Source organism: Dysidea avara, chromosome 8, assembly GCF_963678975.1.
Source record: "Dysidea avara chromosome 8, odDysAvar1.4, whole genome shotgun sequence".
Classification (NCBI taxonomy): Eukaryota; Metazoa; Porifera; class Demospongiae; order Dictyoceratida; family Dysideidae; genus Dysidea; species Dysidea avara.
In genome coordinates, this window is record NC_089279.1 from 12,016,353 (window position 1) to 12,043,499 (window position 27,147).

The window sequence follows — 27,147 nt, forward strand, 5'->3', positions numbered from 1 at the left end:
TAATTTTGTAAAAGATTTCCTTTGGTACATGTAAATGTCACATCAACAAAGAGACTTGGTGGTCTTCATTGATGAGTATCTTTTTAATCAGAGAATCGGGGCAATTGGATACAGTGGAAATGGAAACCGGAAACAGAAAGTGGAAATGGAAATGGTCAAATCATCAAATAAATGTATCCTAGAGTAAGAACCCTTATTTAGCAGCCACCTCTTAAAGATCACCTTGTTATAAAGACCATCCCCATACACAAACCACTTTGTAATTAAATCTCAAAAATGGCTAAAGAATACTGACCTTACAAGACCACTTCATGATCACCTTTTATAAGACCACCTCTCACATTGCAGTAATACCTAGGTTCCAACATGCAATCATCTATTTCATGACTTATCAAAACAGCTAGGTCAGCTAAAAAATACTACACTCCTAAGCAGTGGCGTAGCAAGTTATTTAAGGTATTTTATGTACTATCAATAGGCTGCAACCTTTTTTTTTGGTCTCACCTTACCAAACAAGACAATGTAGTGCAAACGTTTGCGTACTGGAAACCCCCTTTATAAATTCCTAGATCCGCCACTGTTAAGGTCATCATCTCTTTATGAGACCTCATTTTTTGTTAATACAATATATAGGTTGTATGTACTAACCACATTTCACTTGCATAGACTAAGGACTTGGCACATTCTGGTACAAACTAAGCAATAATGGTAGACGACTTGAGTGAAGTGTGGACCAAAATATGGGAGATGACATTGACCTGTTTCTATGAGTCACGAAGTACATGTTTGAAGCTTATCAAATATTACCATCTAAAAAGGTGGCCTTTATAAAAGGTGACCACAAAGTGGCCTTACCTATCTTTAGAACCTAATCACAATGTAGTATTTGTATAGAAGTGGTCTTTGTACAGAGGTGGTCTTTAAAAGTGACGGTTTTACCGTAAGAACCTAGCTGTTTTTATAGTCATGGAATAGATACTTGGAATCTTAGCTATTATTACGAGAGGTGGTCTTTGTAAAGAGGATGGCAATATGGGGCAGTTACCAATAGGGCAGGTACCAATAAATAATGTCTTTTGTGGTCAATCTTTTATCAAATAATGCCTTTTGGTTACAACTTTTGTTCAACAACCTTTTTTGCTACAACTTTTTTTTTCATTTTGGCAGCCTTTTTGGTAACAGGTTTTTCTCACTCTACAGTGAAGGCTGTATATTAGGGACTGACCAAAAGTGTCCTGATTATCAAGGTTTCCTGAATTTTCAGTTCAGTTACATGTTAAGGGATACTTTAGGAGCATTACCAAGTGCCCAGATTATGTAGGTGTCCTTATTTTCAAGTGTCCTGTTTAACACAAGTTCCACTGTATTGATTGATAATAGATTGTGGTAGCTAATTTTACTGTACAAACGTGATGACAATAGGTGATAATAGTCGAGTAGTATCATACAGTACTGTAAATGTAGGGATCAAAGACGTAGGAACGATTTTCAGAGTGGGTGGGGCCAAAGATAGCCATAACCAGTCAACCATAAACTGATTAATCTGCACCCTACATTATGTAGTTTCTTTTTGTTGTCAGTAAGTTACTGTAAATGTCATATGTACAGTATGGCATGCCCACATTATAATTCGCAATATGGCAACTTCTACATTGTAGGGCAGGTACCGATAAATAATGTCTTTTATGGTCAATCTTCTATCAAATGATGCTACATGTAACTATAGCCTGCATAATAGGACAGGTACTACAAACCATCCACATTGTTCACACCTCTGTATTATAAGCATACACATTACTACAGTAGTTTAGCTACTGCAATTCTGCAGGTTCAGGAGTACCTGCGTGCTTCGTATGATTTTAGCAAGATGTTGGTATTAAAAATGTCACCACCATGCATGCTGCACGGCATGAATGGCACTGATGTTTAATGTTTGGTTGTTATTATAAAGTGATCCCTGCACGTAGGGCAGGTACCAATGCTAGTATATATATATATTTTTTTTTTTTTTTTTTTGAGTGTACTGTCAAACTGTCAGTACAACATGGAGTTGGTCTGGACAAAGCACAAAAATGTACTAGTGCCAGTTCTGAGTTTTTTAGTGCACAAACCAAAAGTGGTGTAACAGTGTCATAACATAATGTACATTCGGTTCGTAGTCCAAGCAGGAAAGCAGGAGCTTTAAGCTAAGCTTCAACATGTTTAATAGCTGACAAGCAGAAGTAGGCTGGTGTACAAACCTCAAAAGTGTGCGTGAGATAAAGCTTGTGGCATACTGCCTTTGTAAGACTGTTCTCCAGCAATAAAATAACAGAAATTGTGTGATTTGTGGAACGTTAATTTGAGCAGTGAAAATGGTAAATATAGACTGCAACATAACAAAGCAAAGCGATTGGCTATCTAGCAAGTCTTGTGGCACTATTATGAAGGTAAAAGTGTTTTGTGGGTGCAATGCCAAAAGGTTGTTTCCTTGAGACTAATGCCTAAGCAAAGTAAACCAGAAAAATGGTAACTGATTGCGGATCTCCTTGTGTGGGAGTATAATAACAGGGCTCCCGATAATTTTTATTTACTTTTATTTATTTATTTTTTTGAGCATATTGTCAAACTTTCAGAACAACACGGATTTTTCCTGGACAAAGTACTAAAATGTACTGATGTACTAGTACCAGTTCAGAGTTTTTCAGTGCACAAATCAAAGTAGTATAACCAATGTCATAACAAAATGTATGTACTGTTTGTAGTCCAAGCAGGAAAACAGGTTTCAACATGTTTCATAGCTGACTTGTACAAGTAGGTTGGTGTACAAACCTCAAAAGTTAGCTTGAGATGTCACACTAAATATTACTACTGTCTTTGTAAGGCTGTTCTCCAGCAATAAAATAACAGAAATTGTCTGATCGTGGAACATTATTTGAGCAGTAAAAATGGTAGAAACACAGCTGTCTTACACACATTGAAAAATGACATGGCACATTGTTGAGTTATGTTTGGCTGAAGGCATCAGTTAGTCAGAATAAAATTCTGTTAAATAGAAAATTTTTTAAATTCCATAGAAACTTGTTGGAATGGTTTGGGATCACTGTGAAGGCATTTTTGGGCTTGGCTATGCCTAACCAATACTGCCAAGCTGTTATGGAGGAAATTTGAGGCTGGTTTTATGGTGATATTTTTTGGCAACAAAGCACAAAACTGCCTGATCCCTAATCTACAGCACTACCGTACTGTATGATATCTATTTTACACTAACAGGGGCAGATGTTATGCAAGAAATGTAGCACTCAATAAACGGCTCTTGTTTTAATTTAGTCAGGTCACATTGGATCTAACCTAGATTGTTCTCTGGGTCAGTGGTTAGCAGAATTGATCCAGTTTCAACTGTGATGTGTGGTGTTGTGTATTAGTTAGTGTACCAAGAAGTGAACTGGTTTACTTGAGGTTACAATTTATCCATCATAATAGTGGTAAAGCACATACATTACTATGAACATATTGAAGACCATAGACTATAGTGACCTATGGCTATAATGAATCCTACATGATGAACCATAACCAGTTAAACCAGTTAAGTGTTATTTGACTGGAGTGTTTGGTGGTTAACTGTCGACATTGAAAATAGTTAGGAATTGCATTAGTGTGTAAAATGGTTTAATCCAAGTTTTGTCTGTTACTCCAAACATTTCTAGTGCATAGCTAAGTGTTATATGTATTTTTCCTAGTACTTATTGAGGTGATGACAATTGGTCACTGATACACAAGGACACTTAGCCACATTGTGTATACAATAATTGTTTATTCATATAAACATGTTAGTATAGTCAGTATATGTTGTGTACATAGTTATGGTATACATTTGGTGATGTGTTGTATCACTTGTGTGTTGTTACAGGATGGTTGGAGTGCCCTTACTATAGCCATATGTGATGGGAATGAAGAACTAGCAGGTGCATTAATTACAGCAGGTGCAGATATCAAGATCACTGACAATGTAAGAAATGTACATTCATGGTAACACTTCAAGAGGTGTTGTATGTGTGGTGACATGTTGTAAACAACAAGTTAATGTGTCAAATAGCAATGCAAAATTTTGATGTGGAATTTAGATGTGTGTGGGATACATTGATATGGTATATCTGTGACTGTATATCTACGGCATCATCCAAGTGCAACTTCGCACTTGCTCACACGCGCAACTTTGGTTGAGATTTAAAAAATTTCTAATTAAGTGGTGTGGCAACTAATTTGCTTGCAAAACAATGTCGCAGCTGTTTCATTCACGACAATCACAAACGAAACCATTACCACGCCCCTTACATAGTGATTTTTTTAAATCTTGAACAAAGTTGCGAGTGCGAGCTAGTGCAATGTTGTGCTTGGGCGTTACCGTAGTTGTACGTGATGGTTTGGTCAAGTTATGTTTGTCACTTTGAACATTTGAGTGTATTTTCAAAGAGTAAACATGAGCAAGTAATTTATGTAGCGTGAAATATAAAGTGGCTGCAAACCCTTTGTATTGTTTAGTACCAGCTGTTACCTCATTGTACTGTTATGTAACAACACAATAATAAATCTTTATACCTTCATGATTGTGTAATCAAGAGATGTAGATAGCAGGTATTACTAGTGTATGGTGTAGATGGGATAGTTGATGTGATGGTTGTTTTACCACAGTATGGGAATACAATGTTGATGTGTGCAGCAGAAGGAGGATGTACTAAAGTGGCCAGTGATCTACTCAATACAGGATCCATAGACATCAATGCAGTCAATGAGGTGTGTAAAGTGTTTGTATAGTAATGAAGTGTGAGTGTGTTGGTTAATGTAAGAGTATGTTTTTGTGGTATCATGTAGTAGTAAGCTATGAATGTTAATGTCATTAGCATTCAGAGTTATATATCTTCAACCCCTTGTTATCGGTGTAATAATGTACAATCACCATAGGGTGGGGGTGTGGGTAACACAAGTGTACTGTTGAATTATTAAGTGTTATGATAATGATGTCATCAGTATGAAATATGTATCACATTAAAAACTTTATTAATTTTGTAAAAGATTTCCTTTGGTACATGTAAATGTCACATCAACAAAGAGACTTGGTGGTCTTCATTGATGAGTATCTTTTTAATCAGAGAATCGGGGCAATTGAATACAGTGGAAATGGAAACCGGAAACAGAAAGTGGAAATAGAAATGGTCAAATCATCAAATAAATGTATCCTAGAGTAAAAACCCTTATTTAGCAGCCACCTCTTAAAGATCACCTTGTTATAAAGACCATCCCCATACAAAAACCACTTTATAATTAAATCTCAAAGATGGCTAAAGAATACTGACCTTACAAGACCACTTCATGATCACCTTTTATAAGACCACCTCTCACATTGCAGTAATACCTAGGTTCCAACATGCAATCATCTATTTCATGACTTATCAAAACAGCTAGGTCAGCTAAAAAATACTACACTCCTAAGCAGTGGCATATTTATGGAAGTTTCAAGGTGTCCACGGAAACCCCCTTTGAAGAATGATTGCAAAGCAATTAAATGTTCTTGTGGCGTGCGCCTCGATTGAGATACTGTAATAGAGCAGTCACAGTAGCTATTAAAGCAGTGTGTAGCAAGTTATTTAAGGTATTCTATGTACTATCAATAGGCTGCAACCTTTTTTTTTTGGTCTCACCTTACCAAACCAGACAATGTAGTGCAAACTTTTGCGTACTGGAAACCCCCTTTATAAATTCCTAGATCCGCCACTGTTAAGGTCATCATCTCTTTATGAGACCTCATTTTTTGTTGATACAATATATAGGTTGTATGTACTAGCCACATTTCACTTGCATAGACTAAGGACTTGGCACATTCTGGTACAAACTAAGCAATAATGGTAGATGACTGGAGTGAAGTGTGGACCAAAATATGGGAGATGACATTGACCTGTTTCTATGAGTCACGAAGTACATGTTTGAAGCTTATCAAATATTACCATCTAAAAAGGTGGCCTTTATAAAAGGTGACCACAAAGTGGCCTTACCTATCTTTAGAACCTAATTACATTGTAGTATTTGTATAGAAGTGGTCTTTGTACAGAGGTGGTCTTTAAAAGTGACGGCTTTACCGTAAGAACCTAGCTGTTTTTATAGTCATGGAATAGATACTTGGAATCTTAGCTATTGTTACGAGAGGTGGTCTTTGTAAAGAGGGTGGCAATATGGGGCAGTTACCAATAGGGAACGTTCAAATAAATAAGGTCTTTTGTGGTCAATCTTTTATCAAATAATGCCTTTTAATTACAACTTTTGTTCAACAACCTTTTTTGCTACAACTTTTCTTTTCAATTTGGCAGCCTTTTTGGTAACAGGTTTTTCTCACTCTACAGTGAAGGCTGTATATTAGGGACTGACCAAAAGTGTCCTGATTATCAATGTTTCCTGAATTTTCAGTTCAGTTACATGTTAAGGGATACTTTAGGAGCATTACCAAGTGTCCAGATTATGCAGGTGTCCTTATTTTCAAGTGTCCTGATTAATCCAGGTTCCACTGTATTGATTGATAATAGATTGTGGTAGCTAATTTTACTTTACAAACATGATGATAATAGGTGATAATAGTCGAGTAGTAGCTTACTCATACAGTACTGTAAATGTAGGGATCAAAGGTGTAGGAACGATTTTAAGAGTTGGGGGAGGGGGGGGGAGAGGGGCAAAGATAGCCATAACCAGTCAACCATAAACTGATTAATACCCATGCAGACACACGGGGTCCGGCTCCTTTGTACCCAATTCATACGTGCGTTTATATAAAGGTGTTGTGGGGTGTACTTTCACTAGCTAATAGCCCTACACCTATACTACATAGCTATATCTCTTCACTCCCTACACCTGCCGCTATGCTCCTCTACATCTACTGCATGTGCTTGATGCATGTGTATATCACGTGAAGGTCTCTTCTTTATGCGAGCTTTACGTACTTCACACTGCAAAGATTACAGCATTAATAGTGGTTATCCGCAAAGTGAAACATCGTTACCTTTAAGGAACTGCAAGCTGGGATGTCTGCTGTAGCAGGTGTTCCCAAACTGAGTGAAGATCACGTGAATACCACACTGCATTCACGTTTGGCCACTTTGAGTTTCAACATCCTTGCTTGTTTTTCTTGATAAATCAACTCGGCTTCACCACAAAGTCTTAATAATTTCTGCTTTAATCGTTGGTAGTCAGCAACTTCCATACATTCGTGCACTACAGTGTGACTACCCTCTTAGACTTAGATCTGTTACCACCCTCAGTTCGAGTTAAACTTTCCCACATCATATAATGCCACGGATATGACACTCTACTGTTTAAACTTCTCACTACACGGGATCCAGGAAATATTTGAACAACAGCTATCACCTGCAAGCATAACAGAAATAAAATTACAGGCACTTTTGTGTTATTTAATCATACAATGAATAGCTTGACAGTTGCGGTGGACTAGTGATGCCACACCCCAAAGTACTTTTTACGTGTTAGTTGTATGGCTTCTCGTATGGAGGTATGTATTTCTGTGTGTATATATAACTTTGGCAGATTGGCTACTAGTGTTTGCCCCAAAAAGTGGGGGGGCCAGAACATGCTTTTGAAAATAGTGTGGGGGTCCGGCCCCTTCTGCCCCTCTCCCCCCCCTCCCCCCCCCAGTTCTGACGCCTATGGTAGGGATCATGGTGGTTAGAGGTGATGGCAATAGGTTGTAGTGTAGTAAAGGGAACAGGAGGGAATGATTGTTAACATACAAAGCTCAACCCCCACTGTAGGCATGTACTGCACCCTATATTATGTAGTTTCTTTTTGTTGTCAGTAAGTTACTGTAAATGTCATATGTACAGTATGGCATGCCCACATTATAATTCGCAATATGGCAACTTCTACATTGTAGGGCAGGTACCGATAAATAATGTCTTTTATGGTCAATCTTTTATCAAATGATGCTACATGTAACTATAGCCTGCATAATAGGACAGGTACTACAAACCATCCACATTGTTCACACCTCTGTGTTATAAGCATACACATTACTACAGTAGTTTAGCTACTGCAATTCTGCAGGTTCAGGAGTACCTGCGTGCTTCGTATGATTTTGGCAAGATGTTGGTATTAAAAATGTCACCACCATGCATGCTGCACGGCATGAATGGCACTGATGTTTAATGTTTGGTTGTTATTATAAAGTGATCCCTGCACGTAGGGCAGGTACCAATGCTAGTATATATATATATATATATTTTTTTTTTGAGTGTACTGTGTCAGTACAACATGGAGTTGGTCTGGACAAAGCACTAAAATGTACTAGTGCCAGTTCTGAGTTTTTTAGTGCACAAACCAAAAATGGTGTAACAGTGTCATAACGTAATGTACATTCGGTTCGTAGTCCAAGCAGGAAAGCAGGGGCTTTAAGCTAAGCTTCAACATGTTTAATAGCTGACAAGCAGAAGTAGGCTGGTGTACAAACCTCAAAAGTGTGTGTGAGATAAAGCTTGTGGCATACTGTCTTTGTAAGACTGTTCTCCAGCAATAAAATAACAGAAACTGTGTGATTTGTTGAACGTTAATTTGAGCAGTGAAAATGGTAAATATAGACTGCAACATAACAAAGCAAAGCGATTGGCTATCTAGCAATACTTGTGGCACTATTAAGAAGGTAAAAGTGTTTTGTGGATGCAATGCCAAAAGGTTGTTTCCTTGAGACTAATGCCTAAGCAAAGCAAACCAGAAAAATGGTAACTGATTGTGGATCTCCTTGTGCGGGAGCATAATAACAGGGCTCCCGATAATTTTTATTTTTATTTATTATTTTTTTTGAGCATATTGTCAAACTTTCAGAACAGCACAGATTTTTCCTGGACAAAGTACTAAAATGTACTGATGTACTAGTACCAGTTCAGAGTTTTTCAGTGCACAAATCAAAGTAGTATAACCAATGTCATAACAAAATGTATGTACTGTTTGTAGTCCAAGCAGGAAAACAGGTTTCAACATGTTTCATAGCTTACAAGTACAAGTAGGTTGGTGTACAAACCTCAAAAGTTAGCTTGAGATGTCACACTAAATATTACTACTGTCTTTGTAAGGCTGTTCTCCAGCAATAAAATAACAGAAATTGTCTGATCGTGGAACATTATTTTGAACAGTAAAAATGGTAGAAACACAGCTGTCTTACACACATTGAAAAATGACATGGCACATTGTTGAGTTATGTTTGGCTGAAGGCATCAGTTAGTCAGAATAAAATTCTGTTAAATAGAAAATTTTTAAAATTCCATAGAAACTTGTTGGAATGGTTTGGGGTCACTCTGAAGGCATTTTTGGGCTTGGCTATGCCTAACCAATACTGCCAAGCTGTTATGGAGGAAATTTGAGGCTGGTTTTATGGTGATATTTTTTGGCAACAAAGCACAAAACTGCCTGATCCCTAATATACAGCACTACCGTACTGTATGATATCTATTTTACACTAACAGGGGCAGATATTATGCAAGAAATGTAGCACTCAATAAACGGCTCTTGTTTTAATTTAGTCAGGTCACATTGGATCTAACCTAGATTGTTCTCTGGGTCAATGGTTAGCAGAATTGATCCAGTTTCAACTGTGATGTGTGGTGTTGTGTATTAGTTAGTGTACCAAGAAGTGAACTGGTTTACTTGAGGTTACAATTTATCCATCATAATAGTAGTAAAGCACATACATTACTATGAACATATTGAAGACCATAGATAACTGTCCACATGGAAAATAGTTAGGAATTGCATTAGTGTGTAAAATGGTTTAATCCAAATTTTGTCTGTTACTTCAAACATTTCTAGTGCATAGCTAAGTGTTGTATGTATTTTTCCTAGTACTTATTGAGGTGATGACAATTGGTCACTGATACACAAGGACACTTAGCCACATTGTGTATACATTAATTGTTTATTAGTGTAAACATGTTAGTATAGTCAGTATATGTTGTGTACATAGTTATGGTATACATTTGGTGATGTGTTGTATCACTTGTGTGTTGTTACAGGATGGTGATAGTGGCCTTAGTAGAGCCCTATGGAAGGGGAATGAAGAACTAGCAGGTGCATTAATTACAGCAGGTGCAGATATCAAGATCACTGACAATGTAAGAAATGTACATTCATGGTAACACTTCAAGAGGTGTTGTATGTGTAGTGACATGTTGTAAGCAACAGGCTGATGTTATACAGAATTGTTTCATATGATGTGTGCTACATTAATCTTGTATATACTGTACACAACAGTGTATCTAGCCATGGAACTTGAATGTGGTAATGGCTATATCTTCCAGTATATACAGATTAGAGCTGTGAAACCTTACCAGGTAAACCGATTAACCGACCTGTTGTTCTGGTTATTTATTTGCTTAGCCATTTAACCGATCTCTAAGATATTTACACAAAAAATATGCGTTTTATACTCTTCTCACTCTTTGACATTGATATCACACTTGTGGTGGGATTCAGCTTTAGTTATAATGACTTGGTGCATTTTACTTTGGTCACTATAACGACAATCTGACCAACTGTACTACAAATTTAAAGGTGCACATAGCTTACATGCTATCATGAAAATTTGTAGAAAATGTTATTTGGTTCAGTTAATCGGATAACTGACAGTTATGATTTACTCAGTAATCGGTTTTGACCTTTGTTCAGTTTCATAGCTCTAGTACAGACAGTTACAGGTTATGTTGTAGATTGTCTAATTATTACATGCTTGTGCTACCACAGAATGGGAATAGTTTACTTCATAGTGCAGCTCAGGGTAACTGTAGCAGTGTTATTGGTGAACTAGTGAAGGCAGGGCTAGATGTGAATATAGTTAACAAGGTGAGTAGCATTTTGTGTGATGATTGTACCAAAACAAGGTATCTTAATTCCATAGAGGCTTGTGACACTACGTATATTGAGGATACTTTTTTTGCGACACTCCTGTAAGGCCCTTAAAAATTGTTTATGTTCTGTTTAGTAGGTGTTTATACACAATTACTACTACACTTTAATATACATGTACACAAAAAAATGAAATTTTCAACTAGAGTAGGGACCATAGCACATCAATAAAAGTACTGAAACAAGCTGGAGTAGTGCACAATATTGTATCGTAGTAAAACAATAAGAAGTGTTTTATTCCTACTGTGCTCAAGATACCATAATGGAAATACACATGTAGGGATATAACACTTCTTATTGTTTTACTGTGATTTAATATCATGCACTATTCGAGCTTGTTTCAGTACTTTTTTATCAATGTGCTATGGTCTCTACTCTAGTTGAAAATTCCAAAAATTTTGTGCACTTGTTTGTTAACTTTTTTTTTGTAAAAATTATTATTATGACTAGTGAACCCACGCACACTGCATCAAAAGAAGGAAGTGGCACCACATGTCCCAGCTCAATTGTCATCTGAGAAATGTAGTATCAATTACACTTCATTGTTAGCTATGTTCAACCTGTTACGCAGCATTACAAATCAAGAACTGTTTGATAAGCACCTATGCAATCAAAGTAGTCACTATGAAAAATACGGACTATTTTCGTTATGAAAGGAAGCCATCATGTGCTACCACCAAATCGATACTTTCGCTGTCAGCAAAGATGAATGGAATACAAAGGAGGACACTTGTAAGTCCGTGAAGAATGCGTTGTATGTACTGTGGTCTACCAAAAGGCACATGTCCAGCTAAAACAATGTCAAACAGTGAAAAAATCAAGTCCATAACCTTAGTTGTTATTGAGTTATGTTTGTCTGAAGGCATCAGTCAGTCAGTCAGTCAGTGAGTTACTCAGCCAGTCACTAGAAAATTCTGTTTAATGTTTTTTTTTGTTTTCTTTAAAATTCCAAAGCAACTTGTTTAAAGCTATTTGGGTTGATCTGAAGGCTTAGTTTTACATAACAAATACTGCCTCATTGTCAGGGAAAAATGAGGCTGGTTTTTGGATGATGTTATTCATGGGCCACACCCACTACTACTACATATCGTACTGTATTTTACTGCTTTTTCACAAACAATTTGGAGTCTAGAAAATGCATTCAGTAAGGAGAGTCTAACCATTTGGTATTGCAATCATAATATGGGGATTGCTCCACTAAGGTCCCATTTCTGAGCTTAAAGATCCTTTGTGCACTATTGTGTGTTCATCATGTAACCTGTTAAAACTTAGCTTGTAAGAATAGGTGAATTGAATGTTTGTCTGAGTTGCTGCTAGTGTTATTAAATACTCTGAATCATTTGTGATTGGCTGGAGAATGCAATTGCAAGAATGTGGTGTGGTGTGTACACATGTGTGTGTTTACATGTATATAAGCTAAAATGTGATAAAAACCAACCAGAGTGTACAAAACAAAAACTTCAAAGCAATTGCCGCACAACAGATATAAATTTAAACAACAAATACAAACAAAGTAGGTATAGCAACAAATGAGCAATATCCGCAATTAAGTTTCTTGATGTTGTGATTACAATTCGTGAATTATCTGTGATGCCACAAAATAAAATGGCTGTCGTAGTGTGGGGACTTTGTACAGGGAGATATTGGGTGAGATAGTGTTTCTCTATGATACTGTTTATAAATTAGAATAAGGGGCAAAAGTGAGGCATGTAGTATATAATGCAATGCAAATAAACCTTTTTGTGTCTGGATTTAAAATTTTCAGTCTGCTTTCCTTGTTGGAGCTCATTTTGCACCGTCACAGTATGTGTACTACTTCTTACCTTTATTATCTCGTGATTCCATGTGTAACAAACTACAGATATTTTGAATACTGTGTGCCAAAATCTCTGAAGCCCCTCACTAACATGGCCATTTTGTCAACTATGACATCAAATTTCGTCATTGTGGATATCGTCCATTACTAGAGACAACATAATTAAGTTTGTAAGTCTATTGAGATGTGGTTACTAAGTGTACGTGTTAATCGTTTTTGAGCCGAATCCTCAAAAACGTTTAATAACTTACGATTGCTACCGTATAGATGGTAATTTTCGAAAGGTTTTTATTTTTGGATATTTCGAAGAGGCCCTTCTCTTCGAAAATTAATTCCCACGTCCGATTGTTCTTCGAAAATAAATTCCCACAAGTGAAAGCAGCGATCCAGCTTTTGGCAATTTGCTTGTGTATTCCTCGAGTTTTAGAGCTCAGTATTACTGATGATAATGGGTAAACTGTATCATTACTGTGCCAATAACCAGAAAACAGGTGTTCCAGATTGGGAGTTGATGCCATCTGCTCTAGAATCAGTATGGTAGCTAGCTACAATCGAGCGCGATCGAGCCAAAGAACTTACTCCACTCGAGACTCCCTCAGTTTTCTCTCCAGTGCACAGGGATGGGGATTATTCCATCAGTAAGTCAGATTTTGGCCTCGATTTTGGCAAACATTCTTATTTTGTGACACTAATTTCCGTTTATTTGAAATCCATCTGAACTTCGAAATATGCACTTTTCGAAATTAAAATCCTTCGAAATTCAGATTTTGCTTCTTGTGCGAAATTTTCTGTTTCGAAAATAACCAGCTATACGGTGCATCGCACAGGTCTCCTGTATTGCTCGATATGTAGGGCTTCTCAATCCGCTAAAAATATATTAAAAGCGCTTCATTCGAATGTAAGACACTCCAGTTATGACACTGTAAAGTTTTGCCATACATTTTCAATGGGGGAAGCCTCTAAAGCACGGCCCTTTGATATTCATGTTGACACATGTTTGTGGCGACGTCAGACGTCACACTCCCGCCCTCAACACGCATGATTTCACCATCTGTTATATAAGAGGCTGTAATACACTTTTGCAAGAAAAATAAAACAGTTTTTGTTTGTGTAAAACAGTTGCATGAGTAGAAGAGCTGGGGCCACTGTTGCATTGTATTTAGAAGATAAGTGGCCCACTCATCTTCAGAGGAAAAACCTCTTTCAGCCATTAAGGGGAAGAACCCAAATTATAACAGCTCAAGTACTTTTATCCAGCATAGGTGTTCCTGCAAGTGAGGCAAACAACATGTTTTTAACTTCACATTTACCACACAGCTGCTTATTCTGTCCTATTCCCATCTAGTCAATTTGTCACTTTAATCCTTTTCCCATCACTTTGTGCACATTCCATACAAGCCGTTTCAAATCAGCACCTGGTTGTCGAAGTCACATTCCCACAGAACTCTACAAAAAGTTTCACCAAATTAAATACTGTTTGTATGAATTTGGACCCATGATACCTTTAGTGACTTCTAAACACTCCTGCACTGATCAATATACACAATGTCTGGTATGTTCACCTTCTGCAAGCATAATAAAGTAACAATAACTTTGAAAGTGTATGCACTTACACTTCATCTGTTTTTGTTTTTTTGATGTACTTTGCAGAGCTCAATCCCAGCCACCCGATGACTCCTGGGGAACAACATACAAGTTGTAACACTAGTATTGTAAATATCAAACAATCTTACATCAGATGAAGTAGGCTCAGAAGAAGACTCGGACTGGATGTTGCTGGTGGTGGAAGAGTCATTAATACCACCATCACCATCTTCACTATCGCTACTATCACTGCTGACGTGAATGAGGAATCATTCTAGAAGTTCCTCGTGAAGTCCATCCTGTTCCCAGTAATGATCTTCGACTTCTTCTTGAACGTGCTTTATCAAAGATTGCGACCTCTCAGATGTAACAGCCTCAAATCATTGATAAACCAGTTCCTTAACTTCAGTCAAAGTAAACCTAAACAGATGCCAAACTATAACAATGTCCATAACAATGTTGATATACTTCTTGTTGTTCTGCTTTACATGTCCCTTCACTTGACTCCAGGCCATCTCAATAGGATTCAGTTCACAGTGTGCAACTGGTAATCTGACTACTTCATGACCTATTATTATGTTAGCCGAAAGAACTGGAATCACAACAGTATACCAGAAAAAAAACCATACCAGAAAAATGTCAGAGCCACAATGTATACACTTAACATACCTTTACTTCCAGCTATCTCATGTATAGCATATCTTGGAGGAGTTTTTGCTCGTTTGATGATTTCCCACAGATCTCTCTTCAGTGAACTTTCTGGATATGCTATACCTGTGAATCATCATACAGTTACATACTGAAACAGTGACAGTATATACACACTGCCTCACGTTTCTTTCTGCCTCACGTTTCTTATAAAGTGGCGAAAAGCACTCTTTCAGCTGTGCTTTTTGCCATTTTTGCTTTGGTTGCTCCTCCAAGTGGTGACTGCAGTTAACACAGTAATGTTTACAGTTGACAAATCTAACACCCACCTGTGGTAACTGGCATTGTCCATTACAATCAGACAATTGGCTGGTAATGCTGGAAGTAACTTTTCTTGAAACCATCTTTCAACATTCTCTGCATTCATTTCTTGATGGTAATCAGCTACAGATCCTTTCTTGGCTTTAAAAACCCAATCACAACCTGTAAGAACAACTGGATACTTCACATCATAGAAAATTACCGGGAACCCATCTATCTTTGCCTCCAGCATGTAAGATAATAAGGCACTCTCCTTTACCTGATGGCTTGCTATGTATAAAGGTTAAACAAGCAGAATTTTGAAAGCTATTTAACCAATCTGACTCCTATAGTCCCCCCAGTAGTCTTATCAGCCTCTACCCTGGCTCTGGACTTTCCATCATGCGCATCGGCCCAAGTCTCATCCAAGTACACCACTGGTTTCCCTTCAGTTCTGTTGCACCTCATTCGTCTCAAAATATTTATGACGCTGATGGACTATGCGGGGCTGCTCATAGTATACCCTGCATGTATGTGTGCTAAAATTAAATACACAAACTGGTGCAATGCTAACCTCTTGTCATTAATCGTTCTATGCTTGAATCCCATATCCTTCAATACCCTCCTAAGTGATGTTCTCCCCCCGGAGAAAACACCATCATTCTGAAGTTTTGACTGTAGACGGAGTAACAAAACCAAAGGCTCGAGCGTTCAAATTCACCCACCAAAATCTTCGACAGTAATAGATTTTCTTTCTTGTCGTATAACGAATGTATCTTCCGTCTGATTGCATCCTGGTTGAAACCGTCTGCATCGAGACGGATTCATGAACATCTGTACCTGCCGTGATGATTAGATGAATTGAGTGGGCTCCTTCAAACTGCTTTTGTACCTTTTTCTTGGTATAGAAAAGCCGCCTTTCTTGTGGTACTCCATCCTCACTTTTACAATAGATGACTCTGAAATCCCTACATGACGAAATGAATATCAAACCCAGCTGCGGAAGATATTTAATACCAGTGGCCTTCGAGATTCTCTGCTTCACATTGGCGGAAACTTTTGACTTATTCGCTTCTTGCTCAAAGTAGTTCCATAGCTTCATGAGTAGAAACTTTGTTTGGCTGTTTAATCTCTTTCCTAGAGGGTTTCGCTCTGCACTCACTGACGCTGCACTAGACGCCATATTTTCGACAATTAAGTGCACACCCGTAACATGAGCTTACGAATAAATGCGTCATGAACATCATGTTTAAAGCCTTTGATCTTGTATGGCTTCTTAATCAACAACCCAGGATTCAGCTCAACGCAAATGTACTATACACAAAATCACATTTATCACTGCACACTTTAGATTTAACACTACAAATCTGTGCAGTGTTAAGGTCTTATTTTAGGTCCTGGTGAATTGCAAACAGCTGCTTCAGTAAGGCTCTACCAGCTTGTACAAACTTGTAATGTTGTCACAATTGTAGCACTGACAAGAACTTGTAAACAAGGCTGTTGAGTTAATCAATGTTCCACAATGCAGTGGCAGATCTACAGGGGTTTCTGTGGTTACAACAGAAACCCAGTTTTAAATTTAGCTAAGTGGCAGTCAAACTAACTTCATTATTGTTGTATTAACAATTTGTCGTAACAAACAACTATATACCACTGTATTTTAGTACTATGCAAGCAATTGCACTTAACTAACACCATTTATTGCTATTAAACCCTCAGCAACACTTTACTTTTCACCTCCCACTGCGTTAAAATTGATTGAGATACTCTAATAGAGCAGTCACGTAACTACTCTAATACAGCAATGAAAGCTATACAGCTTAATCACACAATTTTGCCCTATATTTAGCTATTTACAGTTTAAAGCGTTGGATTTATTGTAAAAGTAGCCTAAAGTTCAATCTCAGAGCTTCTAAAATCTCAAAAATTCCTGGAGACGTGTCCTTATGTGCCTTATTTTTTCAGTTTTACCAACTTTCAGAAATCATCTTTTAAAAATCCTACATCTGTCACTGCAATGAGATGGCGCTGCTGTTCTTGTGGCTACATTTCCAAGCGCTCCGTGCCGTTGCATTTACCTTCGAGCATTCACACCATTTACAATCTTTAAATAACCTGTCTAGACATGTACCGTAATTACTTGGTTTATGCTGCACCCTCGAATAGTACCACAATGCGGTACTATTCAAAGGTGTTTATCCTTGTTTCTGAAAGTGGTTTAATTGTACCGCATCCTCGAATAGTACCGCACTATATACTTTCGTAATTAGTGCTCTCTTATCTTTTGTATTAATCTCGATCTCGATTAAAGGAAGGCATTGTCCTGGTACACTAAAACAACTATCACGTAATCAAAATTCTGGATATTAGTTAGCAAATTGACCACCTAGCATGAGGCGTGACATGGTTGTGCTATAAGGACTTGGATGACAGAAAGGTATTGTATAGAGTAAATATGTAACAACGTGTTGTGATTGTTTTACAAAACTATAATGTAGAATAGCTACTGTATAGTATAGTGCTGTGCACCCAGTGTGCAAATAACAGGTTATTAACTGGTGTTGTCTAGGTCAGCCATTAACTGGTGAAGAAACCTTTAAACTGGTTATTGCCCACCCACTTGGTAAACAATAAATTACCCCAGCTGACAAGTGTTAACATCAGAACATAACCTAGTGTAAATATGTGATTGTAATAACTGTTATTACAAGACAGGATGTTGATGGTCACTTTGATTACAAGTTTAACAGAAGTTTACAAGTTTAACAGAAGGTTAAACAGTGTTAACTTGAAGGTAGCCATAGCAACATTAGTCTATGGGACTAAGGTTAAACACTATGCAGGAAAGGTGTCAGTAAACAACTAACAATAGGGTTAGCTTGGTCACTATGCATTGTGGTATGCATTAGAAGGTATCAACAACAGGTTTGAGGTGGTACCATATGAAGCAGCCTTCCTGTTCTAGATCATTCTGTGCTATAGTAGGGTAGCAGTGGCAGCTAAGGAGCAGCAGTATCACTAATTGTTTGCAGTGCTGGCAAAGTTTTATTGAGTTGATATTAAAGCTTAGTGGAAGAGTTTTGTTTAGTTGACATTAAGGTTAGTACAGGAACTCATCAAGTATGGGAGCAGCTGAGTATTACTACAACATTGTCATTAATCTCCACTGAGCTACAACAAGACCATACATCACAGGATGACATCATGGAGATAATGTGGCTTAGTCTCGTGTGGCCAGACTGCTTTTTCTTCGTCACGGCGCTTATCGATTAGAGATTATAAGCGCCTACTCCGAAATAGGGTCTGGTCCAGAATCAATACGTAAACTCGTTTTCACACCCCAAGCAAGAGATCGGGGTGTTTAATTAACTTTTGTCATAAAACGTATACTTCCTTTTAATTTTCAAGCCACGTACGCACTGGAAATGCCATGAACGATAGTCGGTAGAGTCGATGAGAAACACTGAGGGTGGTTTTCTAAGGCTAAAATGAACACGGGTTGATTCCTTGCTCAGTTCGCCTTCAGTCTTTTCGTTTCCACAAGGAATCGATCCGTGACCTTTTTAACTGTAGAAAACCAGCCTGAGTGTCTCTCATCAACTCCACCGCACTGCACCGGCTATCGTTCATGGCATTTCCAGTGCGTACGTGGCTTGAAATTTAAAAGGGAGTATACGTTTTATGACCAAAGTTGATTAAACACCCCGAGCCCTTGCTTGGGGTGTGAAAACGAGTTTACGTATTGATTCTGGACCAGACCCTATTTCAGAGTAGGCGCTTATAATCTCTAATCGATAAGCGCCGTGACGAAGAAAAAGCGGTCTGGCCACGCGAGACTAAATGTGGCTGTAGTAGGCATGAACTTTCAGCTTGCCATTTAGATGCCATTGTGGTAGCAAGTATATCTTATGTGTGAGTCACAACTACAGCAGTTTGTTCAACTCCGCAGCTGACAGTCATGTATGTACGCTAACGCAGGTAGGTAGCCTGTAGGGTACTATTAAACTCTTATAGTTAGTTACAGGGCTTGGCACACCAAAGCCACATGCTTGTTGTCTCGCATAAGCCAAGGAGATCCAGCATAGGGGAGCCAGCAGATGGGTAATGCACCTAGCTACTGCATGCATTTCATTGAGATAGCATAAGAAATACATTCTGTAGAGGAGTATGACACTGATGGAGATAACACCTCACTTCCTGTTTCAGGCAATGAGGTGGTTAACAAGATGGTTAGTACAGTGATGTGACAATTAAATTTCTGGAGAAATGTATTCTTGGCTTAGGACTTCGAAGTGAGGTCAATTAAGCAGCTGGTGTCATAATTCTCCCTTGATGTTAGAGGGATGTACCTACTAATTACTTTGCTGTATGGTAGGGATGTACCTACTGATTAATTTGCTCTATGATACGGGTGTACCTACAGGGATACTGTACGTAGGGGTGCACCTTCCCAGTGATCAGGGGTACACCTAGACTCATGGTAAACACAGCTTGTGTTTGTTCTCAAGTTGCAGAACATCTTACTTTTAAAAGACGGAGCAGCAAACAAATATTTTTAACACTCTACCAAGAGTTTCTTAGATTTTAAACAGCCTGAGGTGAAATAGTACACACTTTTAACCGGTGGGAATTTGTTTTAAGTTGCTGCGAGATGCATTTCACAGGTACACATGCATTTAAGTATTTTGGAGTTTTTCATTGTATCATCGTTTGTTTAGTGTAGAGTCGAATTCACTCAATAATCATAGAATGAGAGCAGTGATTTATAGACAGGAAGTACAAATATTTGGCTTAGAATGCTAAGAATTATCACAAGTTTTATCAGAAATTCAAGCATAAAGTACAGTACGTATGTAAATGAGTAACCAAATGCTACATCTTAGAATTAGAAGTGTTGTTTACGCTGACCAGTACGATTTTTTATGGCTCATTATTAGCCAATAGTCAACAACGTTTGTTGTGAACACTTCATGCACTACGGTGTTCGCCTTTCAGGGCTCAACTAGTAAAGAATATTACTGACCAGGTGTACAACTTACAAACTTGCTGTATGGTAGGGGTGTAACTATTGGCTTGCCGTATAGTAAGGATGAATCTACCAGCTTGTTGTATGGTAGGGGTGTACCTACCGGCTTGCTGTATGGTAGGGATGTACCTACCGGCCTGCTGTATGGTAGGGGTGTACCTACCGGCTTGCTGTATGGTAAGGGTGTAACTACCAGCTTTCTGTGTGGTAGGGGTGTACCTACCAGCTTGCTGTATGGTAGGGATGTACCTACCTGCCTGCTGTATGGTAGGGGTGTACCTACCGGCTTGCTGTATGGTAAGGGTGTAGCTACCAGCTTTCTGTGTGGTAGGGGTGTACCTACCAGCTTGCTATATGGTAGGGATGTACCTACCAGCTTGCTATATGGTAGGGATGTACCTACCAGCTTGCTATATGGTAGGGATGTACCTACCGGCCTGCTGTATGGTAGGGGTGTACCTACCGGCTTGCTGTATGATAAGGGTGTAACTATACCAGCTTTCTGTGTGGTAGGGGTGTACCTACCAGCTTGCTATATGGTAGGGATGTACCTACCAGCTTGCTGTATGGTAGGGATGTACCTACCGGCTTGCTGTATGGTAGGGGTGTACCTACCAGCTTTCTGTATGGTAGGGATGTACCTACCGGCCTGCTGTATGGTAGGGATGTACCTACCGGCTTGCTGTATGGTAGGGATGTACCTACCAGCTTACTGTATGGTAGGGATGTACCTACCGGCTTGCTGTATGGTAGGGGTGTACCTACTGGCTTGCTGTATGGTAGGGATGTACCTACCGGCTTGCTGTATGGTAGGGGTGTACCTACCGGCTTGCTGTATGGTAAAGGTGTAACTACCAGCTTGCCGTATGACAGGGATGTATCTACTAGCTTGTAGGGGTGTACCCATAGTGTTGCCTGGCAGTTAGAGGCTTGTAGCAAGCTATATCATTCATAAATGGTAAGTTGGCTGCAACAAATACTGATGTTCTCGGTCAGCACATACAGGTGGTGCCACCAACCTGCTATTTGGGTTATCAACAATCACAGTTCAACTTCTGCTGCTGCAAGCTTTAATTTTGCATAGTAGCAGACTCAACAAGTCAGTAGTAGCCATTACAGGAATCCCCGTCTCAGTGGTTGCTATGTTCATTGCATTATGCTTCAATTGTATGATTACCCAAGATAATGCCATACCCAACTGGTCCTGAATGTTCTTTTGTTTTTTAAAAAAACCTTAGCTATGCAGTGTTTATTAGCTACCAGACCAGATAAGTGGATCTTCAGGACTAGTAGGGTATGGTATTAGGGAGAGGCCTGGCTTTCCACCTCAGGGTGTGTAGTTTTATCAGGTCACCGTTGGACTTTTGATCGACTTTTCCAACCTCTCTTTGCTTATCTGGGACGTCATATTCTCTCAGAAGGAACACCATCATGTGTACATGAATCACCTATGAGTATGGGACAGTAAACAGGGCTGCAGCCACTGATTCCTATATCATGGGATGTCTACCCTCACTCTGTTTGGAGCAGTGGATATGGGAACTATCAGATCATGGATATCTCAGTTGCTAATTATATCCCAGACAGTAGTCATAAAGGTTATTTGGATGCACAAGAGTCATCTACCACAAATATAGACTGCAACATATCAAAGCAAAGTGATTGGCTATCTAGCAAGACGTGTGACACTATAAAGAAGGTAGAAGTGTTTTGTGGGTGAAACGCCAAAGGGTTGTCTCCTTGAGGCTACTACCTACAAAAAATAAATGGTATCTGATTGCTGATCTCCTTGTGCTGGAGTATAATAACAGAGCTCCTGATAGTATATATATTTTTTTTTTGAGTGTACTGTCAAACTGTCAGTACAACATGGAGTTGGTCTGGACAAAGCACAAAAATGTACTAGTGCCAGTTCTGAGTTTTTTAGTGCACAAACCAAAATTGGTGTAACAGTGTCGTAACATAATGTACATTCGGGTCGTAGTCCAAGTAGGAAAGCAGGGGCTTTAAGCTAATCTTCAACATATTTTAAAGCTGACAAGCAGAAGTAGACTGGTGTACAAACCTCAAAAGTGTGCGTGAGATAAAGCTTGTGGTATACTGCCTTTGTACGACTGTTCTCCAGCAATAAAATAACAAAAATTGTGTGATTTGTGGAACATTAATTCAAGCAGTGAAAATGGTAAATATAGACTGCAACATATCAAAGCAAAGCGATTGGCTATCTAGCTAGACTTGTGGCACTATTAAGAAGGTAAAAGTATTTTGTGGATGCAATGCCAAAAGGTTGTTTCCTTGAGACTAATGCCTAAGCAAAGTAAACCAGAAAAATGGTAACTGATTGCGGATCTCCTTGTGCGGGAGTATAATAACAGGGCTCCCGATAATTAATATTTTTATTTGTTTATTTTTTTGAGCATATTGTCAAACTTTCAGAACAGCACAGTTTTTTCCTGGACAAAGTACTAAAATGTACTGATGTACTAGTACCAGTTCAGAGTTTTTCAGTGCACAAATCAAAGTAGTATAACCAATGTCATAACAAATTGTATGTACTGTTTGTAGTCCAAGAGGTTTCAACATGTTTCATAGCTGACATGTACAAGTAGGTTGGTGTGCAAACCTAAAAGTTAGCTTGAGATGCCACACTAAATATTACTACTGTCTTTGTAAGGCTGTTCTCCAGCAATAAAATAACAGAAATTGTCTGATCGTGGAACATTATTTTGAGCATTAAAAATGGTAGAAACACAGCTGTCTTACACACATTGAAAAATGACATGGCACATTGTTGAGTTATGTTTGGCTGAAGGCATCAGTTAGTCAGAATAAAATTCTGTTAAATAGAAAATTTTTTAAATTCCATAGAAACTTGTTGGAATGGTTTGGGATCACTGTGAAGGCATTTTTGGGCTTGGCTATGCCTAACCAATACTGCCAAGCTGTTATGGAGGAAATTTGAGGCTGGTTTTATGGTGATATTTTTTGGCAACAAAGCACAAAACTGCCTGATCCCTAATCTACAGCACTACCGTACTGTATGATATCTATTTTACACTAACAGGGGCAGATGTTATGCAAGAAATGTAGCACTCAATAAACGGCTCTTGTTTTAATTTAGTCAGGTCACATTGGATCTAACCTAGATTGTTCTCTGGGTCAGTGGTTAGCAGAATTGATCCAGTTTCAACTGTGATGTGTGGTGTTGTGTATTAGTTAGTGTACCAAGAAGTGAACTGGTTTACTTGAGGTTACAATTTATCCATCATAATAGTGGTAAAGCACATACATTACTATGAACATATTGAAGACCATAGACTATAGTGACCTATGGCTATAATGAATCCTACATGATGAACCATAACCAGTTAAACCAGTTAAGTGTTATTTGACTGGAGTGTTTGGTGGTTAACTGTCGACATTGAAAATAGTTAGGAATTGCATTAGTGTGTAAAATGGTTTAATCCAAGTTTTGTCTGTTACTCCAAACATTTCTAGTGCATAGCTAAGTGTTATATGTATTTTTCCTAGTACTTATTGAGGTGATGACAATTGGTCACTGATACACAAGGACACTTAGCCACATTGTGTATACAATAATTGTTTATTCATATAAACATGTTAGTATAGTCAGTATATGTTGTGTACATAGTTATGGTATACATTTGGTGATGTGTTGTATCACTTGTGTGTTGTTACAGGATGGTTGGAGTGCCCTTACTATAGCCATATGTGATGGGAATGAAGAACTAGCAGGTGCATTAATTACAGCAGGTGCAGATATCAAGATCACTGACAATGTAAGAAATGTACATTCATGGTAACACTTCAAGAGGTGTTGTATGTGTAGTGACATGTTGTAAGCAACAGGCTGATGTTATACAGAATTGTTTCATATGATGTGTGCTACATTAATCTTGTATATACTGTACACAACAGTGTATCTAGCCATGGAACTTGAATGTGGTAATGGCTATATCTTCCAGTATATACAGATTAGAGCTGTGAAACCTTACCAGGTAAACCGATTAACCGACCTGTTGTTCTGGTTATTTTTTTGCTTAGCCATTTAACCGATCTCTAAGATATTTACACAAAAATATACATTTTATACTCTTCTCACTCTTTGACATTGATATCACACTTGTGGTGGGATTCAGCTTTAGGTATAATGACTTGGTGCATTTTACTTTGGTCACTATAACGACAATCTGACCAACTGTACTACAAATTTAAAGGTGCACATAGCTTACATGCTATCATGAAAATTTGTAGAAAATGTTATTTGGTTCAGTTAATCGGATAACTGACAGTTATGATTTACTCAGTAATCGGTTTTGACCTTTGTTCAGTTTCATAGCTCTAGTACAGACAGTTACAGGTTATGTTGTAGATTGTCTAATAATTACATGCTTGTACTACCACAGGTTGGGAATAGTTTACTTCATAGTGCAGCTTGGCGTAATTGTAGCAGTGTTATTGGTGAACTACTAGTGAAGGCAGGGCTAGATGTGAATATAGTTAACAAGGTGAGTAGCATTTTGTGTGATGATTGTACCAAAACAAGGTATCTTAATTTCATAGAGCCTTGTGACACTACGTATATTGAGGATACTTTTTTTGCGACACTCCTGTAAGGCCCTTAAAAATTGTTTATGGTCTGTTTAGTAGGTGTTTATACACAATTACTACTACACTTTAATATACATGTACACAAATAAATGAAATTTTCAACTAGAGTAGGGACCATAGCACATCAATAAAAGTACTGAAACAAGCTGGAGTAGTGCACAATATTGTATCGTAGTAAAACAATAAGAAGTGTTTTATCCCTACTGTGTTCAAGATACCATAATGGAAATACACATGTAGGGATATAACACTTCTTATTGTTTTACTGTGATTTAATATCATGCACTACTCCAGCTTGTTTCAGTACTTTTTTATCAATGTGCTATGGTCTCTACTCTAGTTGAAAATTCCAAAAATTTTGTGCACTTGTTTGTTAACTTTTTTTTTGTAAAAATTATTATTATGACTAGTGAACCCACGCACACTGCATCAAAAGAAGGAAGTGGCACCACATGTCCCAGCTATCAATTGTCATCTGAGAAATGTAGTATCAATTACACTTCATTGTTAGCTATGTTCAACCTGTTACGCAGCATTACAAATCAAGAACTGTTTGATAAGCACCTATGCAATCAAAGTAGTCACTATGAAAAATACGGACTATTTTCGTTATGAAAGGGAGCCATCATGCGCTACCACCAAATCGATACTTTCGCTGTCAGCAAAGATGAATGGAATACAAAGGAGGACACTTGTAAGTCCGTGAAGAATGCGTTGTATGTACTGTGGTCTACCAAAAGGCACATGTCCAGCTAAAACAATGTCAAACAGTGAAAAAATCAAGTCCATAACCTTAGTTGTTATCGAGTTATGTTTGTCTGAAGGCATCAGTCAGTCAGTCAGTCAGTGAGTTACTCAGCCAGTCACTAGAAAATTCTGTTTAATGTTTTTTTGTTGTTTTCTTTAAAATTCCAAAGCAACTTGTTGAAAGCTATTTGGGTTGATCTGAAGGCTTAGTTTTACATAACAAATACTGCCTCATTGTCAGGGAAAAATGAGGCTGGTTTTTGGATGATGTTATTCATGGGCCACACCCACTACTACTACATATCATACTGTATTTTACTGCTTTTTCACAAACAATTTGGAGTCTAGAAAATGCATTCAGTAAGGAGAGTCTAACCATTTGGTATTGCAATCATAATATAGAGATTGCTCCACTAAGGTCCCATTTCTGAGCTTAAAGATCCTTTGTGCACTATTGTGTGTTCATCATGTAACCTGTTAAAACTTAGCTTGTAAGAATAGGTGAATTGAATGTTTGTCTTGAGTTGCTGCTAGTGTTATTAAATACTCTGAATCATTTGTGATTGGCTGGAGAATGCAATTGCAAGAATGTGGTGTGGTGTGTACACATGTGTGTGTTTGCATGTATATAAGCTAAAATGTGATAAAAACCAACCAGAGTGTACAAAACAAAAACTTCAAAGCAATTGCCGCACAACAGATATAAATTTAAACAACAAATACAAACAAAGTAGGTATAGCAACAAATGAGCAATATCCGCAATTAAGTTTCTTGATGTTGTGATTACAATTCGTGAATTATCTGTGATGCCACAAAATAAAATGGCTGTCGTAGTGTGGGGACTTTGTACAGGGAGATATTGGGTGAGATAGTGTTTCTCTATGATACTGTTTATAAATTAGAATAAGGGGCAAAAGTGAGGCATGTAGTATATAATGCAATGCAAATAAACCTTTTTGTGTCTGGATTTAAAATTTTCAGTCTGCTTTCCTTGTTGGAGCTCATTTTGCACCGTCACAGTATGTGTACTACTTCTTACCTTTATTATCTCCTGATTCCATGTGTAACAAACTACAGATATTTTAAATACTGTGTGCCAAAATCTCTGAAGCCCCTCACTAACATGGCCATTTTGTCAACTATGACATCAAATTTCGTCATTGTGGATATCGTCCATTACTAGAGACAACATAATTAAGTTTGTAAGTGTATTGAGAAGTGGTTACTAAGTGTACGTGTTAATAGTTTTTGAGCTGAATCCTCAAAAACGATTAATAACTTACGATTGCTACCGTATAGCTGGTAATTTTCAAAAAGTTTTTATTTTTGGATATTTCGAAGAGGCCCTTCTCTTCGAAAATTAATTCCCACGTCTGGTTGTTCTTCGAAAATAAATTCCCACAAGTGAAAGCAGCGATCCAGCTTTTGGCAATTTGCTTGTGTATTCCTCAAGTTTTGGAGCTC

The 27,147-nt window shown here is 38.0% G+C and overlaps 1 protein-coding gene and 1 long non-coding RNA gene across 8 annotated transcripts in view; one reads left to right on the plus strand and one right to left on the minus strand.

The window, feature by feature from the left end:
• LOC136263915 (uncharacterized) overlaps positions 1-27,147 on the plus strand; it is a 255,807-nt gene that overhangs the window by 38,826 nt on the left and 189,834 nt on the right. For 4 of the 7 annotated variants that reach the window (XM_066058539.1, XM_066058543.1, XM_066058541.1 and 1 more), the window contains exons 9-14: positions 3,890-3,988; positions 4,672-4,773; positions 10,041-10,139; positions 10,768-10,866; positions 24,005-24,103; positions 24,731-24,832. In XM_066058539.1, the coding sequence (XP_065914611.1) occupies positions 3,890-3,988; positions 4,672-4,773; positions 10,041-10,139; positions 10,768-10,866; positions 24,005-24,103; positions 24,731-24,832 (600 nt within the window). The remainder of the gene's footprint in view (positions 1-3,889; positions 3,989-4,671; positions 4,774-10,040; positions 10,140-10,767; positions 10,867-24,004; positions 24,104-24,730; positions 24,833-27,147) is intronic. The other 3 variants (XM_066058542.1, XM_066058540.1, XM_066058545.1) reach the window with 3 other exon arrangements.
• LOC136263942 (uncharacterized) lies at positions 13,872-14,419 on the minus strand. Its single transcript, XR_010704874.1, has 3 exons — positions 14,359-14,419; positions 14,248-14,310; positions 13,872-14,191 (listed from the first exon to the last, which is right to left on the minus strand). It is a non-coding gene; the product is annotated as an uncharacterized lncRNA (long non-coding RNA).